At 57.1% G+C, this 12,552-nt stretch overlaps 1 protein-coding gene across 1 annotated transcript; it reads left to right on the plus strand.

Moving 5' to 3' along the window:
* The first annotated feature begins 1,292 nt into the window (after nt 1-1,292).
* GALR3 (galanin receptor 3) lies at nt 1,293-6,414 on the plus strand. The gene is made up of 3 exons (XM_070453307.1): nt 1,293-3,615; nt 4,620-4,997; nt 5,617-6,414. Exons 2-3 carry the CDS (start codon nt 4,639-4,641, stop codon nt 6,395-6,397), a joined length of 1,140 nt encoding a protein of 379 aa, XP_070309408.1. The 5' UTR covers nt 1,293-3,615; nt 4,620-4,638; the 3' UTR covers nt 6,398-6,414.
* The last annotated feature ends 6,138 nt before the right edge of the window (nt 6,415-12,552 follow it).

A 12,552-nucleotide genomic window follows, 5' to 3' on the forward strand; every position in this document is an offset into this window, starting at 1 on the left:
TGTGACGTGTTGTTCTGCTTTATTTTCTTGGAGCAGCCCCAGTCCTGAAGCTGGTTGAAGGATCAGGCAGGAGCTGGGGCTTTGAGGGCTGTGATAGCTCTCAGAGTTGATCACCTCTCCGAAATTAAGATGGGACCCAGGCAGGTGGGATGACAGAGGCCGGGGCCACCATTTGGCTCAGTTGGATGCTTTCCTGACGTAGAGAGAAGCTGAGCACCAGCCCTACAGGTCCCTTACCATGCCACCCACCCCCCCTACTCTGCAGCCTCCAGAGTCTAGCCCTGGTGAAACCCTTGTCCTCTGCTCCCCACCCCAAGGATGGCCTACAGCTGCCCAGATAAGAAAGGGGCTGGACACCCAAGTCCATGTTTGGGAGAAGCAGAAGATTGCGCCCCAGAGGAAAGAATGTCTGTCACTATTGGAGAGGCCCCGAGATACTGGAACCCTATATTCTGGCTCCACTTTGTCCCTGCCTTTGTGGCCTTAGGCAGCCCCTGCCCCCGTGTGTGCCTCGGTCTTCCCTGCTGTACCAAGACTGGCTGTTATATTGGTATATGGAGCCCTTCCATTTCCATATTCCCAGGGTTCACTGGTCTAGTCAGAGGAACCGCCAGGGGGCACAGTGAGCTCGGGTTCTGGCTGCTATTTTCCAGCCCCCTCTAGACTTCAGGCCTTGGACAGGCTGTTTTTACAGCCCCACAGGCAAGGCCCCATCCCCACTGCCCCCCCCCAACCCCCGACAACGGCTCACTGCTCCCCTGCTGGAGATGACAGTCCCCTTCCCATCGTTGCAGCCCTTCTCTCTCCATAGCCCTCCCCACAGCCTTATGGGCACCTGGTAGGGTAAAGGATGGGTCTGAGTCACATAGCTCCAGCCTCAGCATGGTGTGGCCTTGGGAGCTGATAGTCTGCTGGCGAGAGGGCAGGGAGGATGAAAAAAGCCCTTTTTCATTAAAGGTGGGGGCCACGGCTCTGGTGCCCCACACCTCCAGCCCTCCCTTCAGCCTGGGTGTCTAGAGAGGGACAGTCTGGGTGAGCTCTGGTCCCAGCCAGCAGGGTCTTAATGCTGGGATTCTGAGAATCCTAGCCTGTGATCCTGGGCAGCTTGAAGCTGAGGGTCCAGGAGTTTGGGGTACTGGGGGATGCAGCCCTAGGGAAGGGGGCTGCAGTGGCCACGTCAGGGGCCCAAACATGGGGTAGGGCATCTAGCACCAGGTGCACTTCAGCAGCAAGTACCCACCACCTGGTGCCCAGTCCCTGGCCAGGCCAGCAACTTGATGTGTGTGGTCTGCTCAGGCTGGCAGGTCATGGCAGGTGGCCATGAGCAGCCACGGGAGGACGGGTCACAGTTGGTGATGCCCAGATAAGATAGCCGTAGGTGAGGTCCACCCACCAGTGGTACAGAGTGCATGCTTCTTCCTCCTACAGTTTCCAGGCACCACCAGCTGCTGATGTTGTGTGCCTGGGGACAGCCCAGCACTGTGACGCTGTGGGCCAGCTCGTCACAGTAGGGCACCAAGTTTTCAGCCAGCTCATGGTTCAGAATGTGACCTGTACTGGCCCAGGTCCACCATGGCGCAGGTCTTCCGCAACTGTCCCAAGGGGTCAGAAGAGGTGCCAGCGGGTACAGGGGCACCTCTGGGCACACATGCTTGGGCTCAGCACATACTGGTCATTGCCAGAGGCAAAAACAGGCTATAGGGCCAGCCACAAAGTCGCACTTTCACATCTTGCAGGGCCCAGATCTCCAGGGACTGCTCTCAGGGCGCACCATCTGTCCTCTACATTGGGCTCAGGGTTCAAGGCCACAGCTGCCAGAAGCAGCAGTTGGAACAAGGGGAGGTGTGGGTGCCCGGGGCCCGCAGGGGCTCAGGCCATGGGGAGGCGCCCATCCTGCCTGCCTCACAGGTGGTCCTGCTCTGGTTGCCGCGATCCTCCTCTTCTCGGCTGTCATCACAGCTCAGCTTAGCTGCTCCTGGGAGCTCTTTGCCCTAGAACTGCTCCAGCCCAGCCAGAGCCCAGACTCTGGCAAGGAGGGCCGTAGCTGGCTTGGGGCTCCCAAGGGGAGGGAGGGCAGTGTGTCAGGGCTTTCAGGGTCCAGGCCTGCCACATTTGTGAGTCAAGGCTTCTGGGCATCTCACAGTGCATTCCTTCCATACAAGATGGTTGTGGACCCCCAAGTTCTCAAATCCCACCACTCTAAGTCTGGATCCTACAGTTCTGCTCTTCCGAGATCACAAGATTCTACAATTCTAACTCCTTAATGCAGTTTTGATAGCTCTGAATTCAGGTTTGCAGAATCTAGGGATGATCCCTAATATTTTCAATTCAATGAGTTTCTGCTTCTCAAAGTTCAGGGATGTTCCACATTTGTGTTGGGTGGCATCAGGCTTTAGAGGAGTGCGAGCACTGGTGAACATCCCAGGGCCTCAGGAAGCCAGTTCTGAAGAGTCTCGTCCCGGCTCCTCAGGCCTTGGTTGCAAGTCCTGGCTTCATCAGCATCCTCTCAGGCTGTTTTCTTTCTCTTTGCACAGACTTCTTGACATTCACCCCACCCTCCCAGCTTCTAGAAAGACTACACAACCCCTACCGCCTCTCTTCCCCATTCATTGCAGACTGCCTTCTGCCCCCACTACATTTGTCTAGTACCAACAACCACCTTGTTGTTAAATCCAATGCATCTTGTCCCACTGGCCTCTAACCCTCTGGAAGATGTGGCCATGTGGTCCACTCCTCCTCCAAGAGGAGGTCCGGACCAGAACCCCATGACTGAATCACCAGTCATTCACCAAAACCTGGTAACCTCTTTGCCTGGAGGAGAGGCTCTTAATGGGTCACTCATTAAATCACTCCCCCTCTAGCCATTCTATCAACCCCAGGCCATAATAAGCTAATTACAAAATAAATGAGCAGGTCACGCCTCTGCTCTGGAATCTTCTGTAGTTCCCCACTGCCCTAAGACTAAAAGTCAGACTCTGGACACGCACATAGACCCTCCAGTCTTCAGGCAGACTGAAGCCCTGGAATCAGCTTAGGGAAGCTCCTGGGTCTTGAAGTTCTCAGGGCCAGGAGGAATCCTAGTCTGCAGAAAAAGGGACTTTTATCTGGTTTCCTAACGTTGGACACTCCATTCAAGACTAGAAGTCCTGGGACTTCCTTGATAGTTCAGTGGTTAAGACTCCGCACTTCCAATGCAGGGGGCTCTGGTTTGATCCCTGGTTGGGGAACTAAGATCCCACATGCCATGTGGCAAAAAAAAGACTAGGAGTCCTTTCTGAACTTGGGTTGGAGCCCTTTTTGGAGCAGGGAGCAGAGAGGATGTGGAGTGGAGTGAGCAAGCAGGACCATGGGAGGTGAGAGGGCCAGGAATGGACTGGGCCCTGGGCACAGAGGGGTTAACCACAAAGCGAGAATCTCAGAGAGCGAGATCAATGGGTTACTCGCTGCAGAAAGGCAGAAGCAACGCAGAGAGGCGGACGAGAGGAGAGCGAGGCAGAAGAGCATGTCACCCCGGGGAAAATCAGGGGCTGAGGAGGAGGTGGCTACTTCTTCGGAGGGAGAGGAGAGGCCTTAAAGGAGAAGAGGGCGCAGTGGGAGGCAGAGCTGTACCTGCAGGTAGGCACCAAGGGGCAGCCACTGAGCCAGGAGGCAGCTTCAGCCTGGTCAGTTTGCCCAGGGAGAGCAGGAGCCCAGTGCCCAGGACTGAGGTCTGTGTCGCCCATCTGGGCTTGGCGGCGCGGGTGAGGGGTGGGGGCGGGCTCCTGCATGCTGGGATGGGGGGTCTCAAAGATACCACCTTTCTTTCCTCCTCCCTGCTCGGCCCCCTTGCCCTTCATTCGTCCAGCTACCCCAGAGGTGCAAACATGCAGGGAGACCCATAAGTAGCAGCCGATGTGGGCCATGGGGTGTAACAGGGGTCAGGTGATCACAGCTTACATAGATGTAACACACACACAGACACACGCACGCATGCACACATGCAGGTTGTCAGGGGCACCGCCTATTACAGCTCCCATCCAGCCTGGGAGTCAGTACCAGGGTCGCAACAACCTCAGATCTACCACTCAGAGTGTGATACTAGCTTCCCAAGTCCCCTCTCTGAGCCTCAATTTCCTCATGTGCAAAGGTGGGCAGTGACCTATATCGTGCTCCCAGTTGTGCCATGTGGTGCTCTCACTAAGCTGGACTATCCAATGACTCAGGATGTCACCCCAGTTTGGTTGAATTTGACTAATATCCAAAAGTCTTCCCTGTATTTCACATCCCCATTGAAAAGTGAGGAAAATGCACCAGATCCTGGGGTTGGAACTGCCCCTCCCCACACCCCACTTTGCATATATCTTTACCTGCATCATTGGTTGAAGGTGTCTATCAACAACCTAATTAGTCCTTCACGCCCTGGGATGTTTCCTAGGAAACTGAGAAACCCACCTTGGACACCATTGAGACTGCCAGGAGCTTGCACAGTGGGTCTCAGGGATAAGTTTTGTCTCTGTCTGCCCAACATCCCTATTTCCCCACAAACGTCCACCCCAGGAGACTTGGCCAGGGCTATGGTGGGGGAACTAGACCCCTGAATTGAGTGACCAGAGCTGAGGACTCCAGCTTTTCTTCCTCAGGTGCCCATCTGTTGGGAAGATGGCTGATATTCAGAACATTTCTCTAGACAGCCCAGGGAGTATGGGGGCTGTGGCAGTGCCCGTGGTCTTTGCCCTCATCTTCCTGCTGGGCACGGTGGGCAACGGGCTGGTGCTGGCAGTGCTGCTGCAGCCTGGCCCGAGTGCCTGGCAGGAGCCGGGCAGCACGACGGATCTATTCATCCTCAACCTGGCGGCGGCTGACCTCTGCTTCATCCTGTGCTGCGTGCCTTTCCAGGCCGCCATCTACACGCTGGACGCCTGGCTCTTCGGGGCCCTGGTTTGTAAGGCTGTGCACCTGCTCATCTACCTCACCATGTACGCCAGCAGCTTCACCCTGGCGGCTGTCTCAGTGGACAGGTGCGCTGGGCTGGGAACGCGGCCCGGTCTGGGGGAGGGGAAGGAGGGAATGGGGGACCAAAAAGGGAGGGGGAGGGAGAAAAAGAACAGCTGTCTGGCCCCCACCAACCAGTCTCGGGGCATACTGCCCCGAGTATACTGCAGGGCATACTTGAGGGGGTCATCGTGCCCTCACCCCATCTTCACTGGGAGAATCCAGAGAACATCTTTGTGTTCCAAGTGTCAGCACAGGGCCTGGCACTTAGTCCGTGCTCTGTAAGCATGAAATGAATGGCAAAAGGAACACACGAATGAAATTCATCAGCTATTTTATTACCGCCCACATCTGGCCTGAGTTGTGGTCAGACCGGCTTTCAGGGCTTGAAACTTGGGGTCAAACCTAGGCTCACTCTCTAGTTAACTCGTTGATGACCGTGGGCCGGTTGGTCACTTCTCGCTGAGCTCCGCCCCAGCCTCGGTAGGTGCCGGGCGCTGGTCCAAGCGCTTTGCGCGCTAACTCCCTTCATCCCCACAACCTCCCTGCGAGCGAAGCCCGGCGCGCGGTCACCGCGACAGTTCAGACGCGGGCGGTATCGAGGCCGCCCGCCCGCCGCCGCGCTGACGCCGCGCCCGCCCGCAGGTACCTGGCCGTGCGGCACCCGCTGCGCTCGCGGGCCCTGCGCACGCCGCGCAACGCCCGCGCCGCCGTAGGCCTGGTCTGGCTGCTGGCGGCGCTCTTCTCGGCGCCCTACCTCAGCTACTACGGCACGGTGCGCTACGGCGCGCTTGAGCTCTGCGTGCCCGCCTGGGAGGACGCGCGCCGCCGCGCCCTCGACGTGGCCACCTTCGCCGCCGGCTACCTGCTGCCCGTGGCCGTGGTGAGCCTGGCCTACGGGCGCACACTGCGCTTCCTGTGGGCAGCCGTGGGCCCCGCGGGCGCGGCGGCGGCCGAGGCCCGGCGCAGAGCCACGGGCCGCGCGGGGCGCGTCATGCTGGCGGTGGCGGCGCTCTACGCCCTCTGCTGGGGCCCGCACCACGCGCTCATCCTCTGCTTCTGGTACGGCCGCTTCGCCTTCAGCCCGGCCACCTACGCCTGCCGCCTGGCCTCGCACTGCCTCGCCTACGCCAACTCCTGCCTCAACCCGCTCGTCTACGCGCTCGCCTCCCGCCACTTCCGCGCCCGCCTCCGCCGCCTGTGGCCCTGCGGCCGCCGCCGCCCCCGCGCCCGTTGCCCCCCGGGTGGTGCCCGCCGCGCCCTCCGTCGCGTCCGCCCGGGATCCCCGGGCCCCGCCGGCTGCTCCAGGAACGCCCGGCCTCGCGGGAGACCGCCGGCGGACTGCGACTGGGGCGGGGAGCGGGGTCCAGAGCCCGCAGGTGGTGGAGAGGCGTGCAGGGCCCTACCTGCCAGAGGACCAGAATAAACCTTGTCTGCCTCCGCTCTGCCGCGTGTCCGTCTGTCTGTCCTTCCTCTTTCAGGGCCGGACCGTACTAGGGGATGGGGCCAAAGCCAGGAATCCTCTGAGGAGAAGTGGACACTCAGTCCATGGAGTGACACCCCTGGACGGTGAAAATGCTTCCACGCAGCCAACCGCAGGCCCCCAGGCCAGGCAACCCCCAGACTGTGTCCATAGCAACTCTGGCAGGAAGGAGGTTTGTCCTTCTGCCCATTCCTCCAACTCTGTTAGCATCTTGGAAGCCCTGCTTCCTCTACCAAGCCCCTTCTCCCTTCGAAGCCCTGTCCTGAGTACCTTAATAGCGTAGTGGTAGTGCTGGTCGTTCAGTCGTGTCTGATTCTTTGCGAACCCAAGGACTGTAGTAGAGTCAGGCCTCTCTACCCTTGGGATTTCCCAAACAAGAATACTGGAGTGGATTGCCCTTCCCTTCTCCAGGGGATCTTCCCAACCCAGGGATGGAAGCTGGGTCTCCTGCATTGCAGGCAGGTTCTTTACCCTCTGAGCCATCAGGGAAGTCAGAGTAACTTAATACTAACAGATACAAAATAAACATAGCAAATACTTATTAAGCACTTTGTATGTATCCCATGAGGCTTCCCTGATGGCTCAGCTGGGAAAGAATCCACCGGCAATGTGGGAGGCCTGGGTTCTTCCTTGGTTGGGAAGATCCCCTGGAGAGGGGAACAGCTACTACAGTGTTACATTCTTCAATCTAATTACAGCTTTGCAAGGTAGATATCATTCCTTCCTCTTTAAAGATGTAGACATCAGGAATCAGAGGGGTTTAGCAATTTGCCACACAGCTAGTGTTTGGGAGAGGCTGGATTCAAACCTACTGCTGTTTACATTTTCTACTTAGCAGAACCGACTTCTCCACCTCTGGGACCTCTGTTCTCAGATCCCATGGTTTCCAGTGTTTCTCTTGGTTCTTCCTCATTCTGCATCAGCTCTCTTCTCCAAACCTATAGCTCCCCATACTCAATTGGCTGCCCTGGAAACCACAGAGGGCCCCCACCCCCGTGCTATAGCAGAATTCTGTTTAGGAACTCAGGACAGCCGGTCTTGATGGGTGTGCCCCAGCCGTCAAGTCCTAGGTCCATTGCCTGACCCCAACCCCTCACATTATTCCTTCAGCCACTTGAGGCTCCTGGCTCAGGGGAGACATTGAGCCACACTCAGACCCCAGCTGGCCTTCCAGCAGCCCTGATTACCCTGTGGCCCCCTCCCTACCTGGCCCTACACACAGCTGGCATAGTCTGTGGCTGTGGAAATCTCCTAATTAACCAATAGATCAGTCCCAATAGTGTGGAGCTGCCCACTTCCTCCTTCACCGTAAGCCAATATTGTTTATTAGCTTCTGGCTGAGACCTTCCAATTCTCTGTCTTCCCAGCACACACACTCCAGCTGCTGGGCACCCTGGAAAGGCCCTCCTTGACACTGGGCAGCTGCTGAGACCTCCTCACTGCCTGCCACCTGCCACAGACCCAGGGATCAGAGTGGCAGTCAGCCTTCTCAGGGGGAGGCTGAGAGCCAGCTGGGGAGCCAGTGCCGCAAGGGCCCAGCACCAGGGCCGACACCTGGTCCCCAGCTCTTTCTCCCCGGTCTCTGCCAAGATGTCCCCGACTGACTCGGGAGGCCTCTGTCTCCCCATGGCCATCACTCACACCTCCCCTGCCTCATCCGTGCCTCACACCAACAGGCAAGGGATATGACTTCCATTTGCAGAAGTGAAAACTGAGGCTCGAGATGAGGTACTTGATCATAGCGAACTGGCAAAATTGAGGAAGAGCCAGGATCCTAACTGGGCGAGAGGAATGGCTCCCGGGGCAGCCCGGGAAGTGTTGGAAAAACATCTAAGAGCATCTGACAAGATTGCCACACACAACAATGGTGAGAGCCTGCGAAGCCGAAGTTCCGAACAAAATCTCCCGGGGTGGCCTATGCTGTGGTTGGTCCAGCCACCCAGGTGGGCTGGTACTCCTCCACAGTCACCTCTGTGGGCACGAACAGGTGACCCACTACAAACAGGTTGGGCAGGAGACAAGTGCCCAGCCAGGGAGTGACAGAGCCAGAGCCTGAACTGGCACGAAACTCCAGGCCTGGGGGAGGGCCCGTCAGCGAAAGCCCTGCGTGGTGGCCTGGCAGAGGGACAGTCGCACAGCCCAGGCCCTGGCCGGACCCTGAGGCCTCCTGCTTCTGACTCCTGCTTCTGAACGGGTCTCCCTGGCCCACTGGAGCTAGATAAAGAAGCCCAGACACCCCAACTAATGGAGGGCCAAACAGCCTGGCCCAGAGTAGGTGCACGGCTGACATATGATACAGGAGGACAGAGGTGCCAGGGAAGGCAAGGCGTGACCTTTTCTTCCTTCTTTATCCCTCAAACATGTGAGTGCCTGCCTTAATCTAGCCCTTGAGAGGAAGTCAGGGATGATGTGAATTTGGCCTGGCCCCTGCCTTCTGGGAGCTCTTAGTCTAGCTGGAGAGCCAAAAATCAAAAGAAGAAAGGATAGCACTGTGTCATGGGGCCATAACAGAAAAGTACACAGGGCCCAGAGGAGGAAACGTCTGCCTTCCTTGGCCAGTCCAAGCAGGATACCCAGAGGAGATGACATTTAATATGCATTTTCTTGGGAAAAGATGGGGCAGGCTTGCCAGGCAGAGCAAAGGCCAGGGCAGGTACAGGTGGGAGCAGTAAGTGGGTTTGTGTAGCTGAAGCAGAGTGGGATAGGGTGGGGTGGGCTCTGGGGAGGCAGGGAGGGTGGGTGCAGTGAGGTCACATGTGCCTCCTAGGTCGGCTGGTGGGGGGGCAGGAACTCTATCCTTTCAGGCAGGCAGTGATGCCACTGGTTTTCAGGAAGGGAGGGGCCCTGGGTTGCTGTGTAGAGGCTGGGTTGGAGGTGCCAGGCTGGCAGCAAGGATCCAACCCAGAGGCTGCTCTGTGAGCCCTGGGTCAGGAAAGCTACCACCAAAGGCCTGGCTTGGGGCTGGGAGATTATTTTTGCCATGGATTTGGCAGGAAGATTGACGGCCTGATGCTGGGCTTAGACTCAGCCCCTGAGGCTCCTGGGTCTGCTTCAGGAGGCTAATGAAATGCGTGGAAGAGCAGATGGTTGTAATACTTTGGTGGAAAGAGTTGAGTCCTGGAGGACCATAGGCAGGCAATCCGGCTGTCCAGAGGCTGAATGAGCCCCGGCCACTGCCCCTAGGGCCCAGGAGAATCCACCTGACCTCAGCCTCCTACGAGGTCTCGAGCCAGCCTAAGAGGATGGAGCTCCTCTTATTTGGAAGGAGATTTGAATTATGTAACCCTCTCACCCCCCCATTTGTACCAACCTGTTAGGGATGATCCTGCAGCATTCAAGTCTGAACACCTACTCAGTACAGAGTCCTCCTGCAGGAAAGCGAGACAGAAGCATGGGAGATTGTGGGAGCCCAGAGAAGGGTCCTACCCAGCTCGGAGAGGCGGAGAAGATTTCCGGCAGGAGGTGATGCCCAAGCCAAGCCCTGAAGTGCGAGTCAGGGCAGATGTGGAAGGGAGAGATGGGAGAACACGCGCACAGGCCACCCGGAGTCCTCCACCCGGACTCAGGCACAACACGATGAGCCCAGGGCCTGGGACAGGGTACCTGGAGCCCCAGCAGGAGGTGAGGTGGGAGAGGTCAGGGGAGGCAGCTGCAAAGGATTCTCTAAATCCTGTCTGTAACCAAGACTGTACTTTGTCCTGAGGGTGGGGGGCTCATGGAAAGGTTTTGAACAAAAGAGTGACCGGATCAGAAATACTCTCGAGGGAACTCTTTCTGGCTGCAAGGCAGACTATACCTGGGGAGGGAGAGCAGAATGAGGCTGAGGCTGGGCAGACTAGTTAAGAGGCTAGTGTGAGAACCCAGAGAAATGAAGGCATCCAAGACATGGCAGTGGGTAGAGAGACGTGGACAGATGGGACAACCACATACGAGGTACAATTGCTGGGGCTAAATAGTGATTAAATGTTATGGAGTTGGGGAGAGCAATGTCCCAGATAACACCCAGCCTTCTGGCTTAGGCTACTGGGGGCGGCAGTGGGGGGATGTTGAGCTCGGTGGGAACCCATCGAGACGAGGGGCCTGGGGGACATGGTGAGGGTGTCTGTGGAGCAGTGGTGAACTAGGCACCTGTTGTATTTCAGACCTTGTACTTGGCCCTGGAAGGTGTGTCTCATCTGCTTTAGAGTTTGAATTTGGAGAAACTGAGGCTCAGAGAGATTAAGTCACTTGCCCAAGATCAAAGAGGTAGTCCCAGAAAGAGCTGGGGTCTAATTTGAGTTGGTCTGATTTCAGTTTCATGGTCTTTTGGGAAGAGAAGAGGCAGGTAGGAGTTGTTTTTTTTTTTAAGGGGAGGGAGGAATTCAAATGTGCAATGGTGACCCCCACCACCAGCCCGCCCCGTGTAGCAAATGTAGCCAAGGTGAAACTCAGCCCTGGGCAGGGTGGGCAAGGTGAGGACCTTGGCACAACCATGTTAACCAGTCTCTCTCCCTGCCTCCAGCTGACAGGAACAGCTCCATCTATCAACTTCAGGGTGTGTACCTGGGAACATAAATACCAATTAACCACACCGAGTTTCCCTATGAATGAACATTAGTCCTTAGCCTGGATGCAGGGCTCATTTGCAAGTTGCCGGCTGGATCCAAGATGGCATGAAGCCAGAGGACCGGCTGTGGGGGTGGAATTGTTTCTAACTTAAGAGGACAAGACTGATTTATTGAGGCATCTGCTTGATGCCACCTTGCTTTAGCAGCTTGAGCTCTGCGTAGGGTTGAGCCTGAAGCAGGGGGAAGGGTTGTGAGGAGGGGTTGAGGGGCAAAGGGGTGCCAGTTGGGAGTTCCTGGGGGTGCTCTGGATGGCTGTGGTTCTGGGGAGGGTGCTGGGCTGGGCATCTGGTGGGCCTGTCAGGTCAACTCAGGGAGGCGGCGCAGTGCAGGGGTCAAGGCACGGACTATGAGCCACATCACCTGGTTTGAATCCTGGCTCCCGCACTTGGCAGCTGACCTCTTAGGACTATGGCACTGAGCCGCCTAAGCTAGGCTGCGATGCAGGCACACTGCCACAGGTTGCTTCCTGGCTGCCGCCACCTATGTGAGAGGTTTCTAGGGCTCTCCTGGGCAGATCCTTGCCTCCAACAAAACCCTAAAAACCCTCACAATCTGAGACTTCCCTGGTGGTCTAGCGGTTAGGATTCCAAGTTTCTACTGCAGGGGCTGAGGTTCAGTCCCTGGTTGGGGAACTAAGATCCCACAAGCTGCATGGTGTGGCCAAAAAAAAAAAAAAAGAAAACAAAGCCCCAAGAACCCTCACACTCCAACCGAGGAGGCTCAATTCACCTGCCTCTGCCCCCTCTGCACATGCTGATGGCCAAGGGCATTTAATAAATGTGCCATCCTCCCCAGCTTCCAAAGTGGGAGGTCACTAGGCTGGCACAGGCCAGTCACAGAGACAAGGGACCACTCTGGGCCCTGGTCTGGGGCTTTGGACAAGACTCCTTTGCTGCCTTGAGTTCGTTTCCTCAACTGTCAAGTGAACTGATCATATCTCCCTGCAGGTACGGGCCTCAGTGTTTGCTGGAGAGTCAGCATCAGGGGCTTTGGGCTCTCATTCCCTATAGCTGGTGGGGCTGGGGACTTTGTTGGATTATCTAGGTATGTATCAGTCCAGCGTCCTGTCCTCCTGACCCTGGCTTGGGCTCGGCATCTGAAGCAGTTTGGGGATCTGAGGGGAGGGGTCTTTTCCCCGGAGCTTATGGTGATTGCTCTAGGTAAGGATGTTTATGACCTTGAAGGTGGAGATGACAGCCTGCCTCACCTGCTTTCTCTCGCCAGGGCAAATCTTCTGACCTCAGGATCTCTGCAGTCTGGTCTTACCTCCCTCTCTGGCCAGCCCCTCACGCTTCTGGACCCCCCGTTTTCCATGCCATCTCCTGGTCCCACAGCCAGCTTGTGTCCGTCCATCTGCCAGGCCTGGCTCACGCTGCTCCCAGCTCTCTGACCACCTCAGAAGGTCTATAATAATTTGGGCAGCCACCAAAGATCGGCAAAGACCATTCCAGACCCAGTTCAGTCCCATGACTCCGCCCTGTCCTCTCTGCC

This window comes from Odocoileus virginianus, chromosome 23 (assembly GCF_023699985.2).
Source record: "Odocoileus virginianus isolate 20LAN1187 ecotype Illinois chromosome 23, Ovbor_1.2, whole genome shotgun sequence".
NCBI classification, from domain to species: domain Eukaryota; kingdom Metazoa; phylum Chordata; class Mammalia; order Artiodactyla; family Cervidae; genus Odocoileus; species Odocoileus virginianus.

Bases quoted from the DNA above. Each gene is read 5' to 3' on its own strand.
- GALR3 (XM_070453307.1), top strand. From the start codon at position 4,639: ATGGCTGATATTCAGAACATTTCTCTAGACAGCCCAGGGAGTATGGGG. The intron at 4,998-5,616 runs GTGCGCTGGGCT...GCCCGCCCGCAG, and splicing joins GCGGCTGTCTCAGTGGACAG to GTACCTGGCCGTGCGGCACC.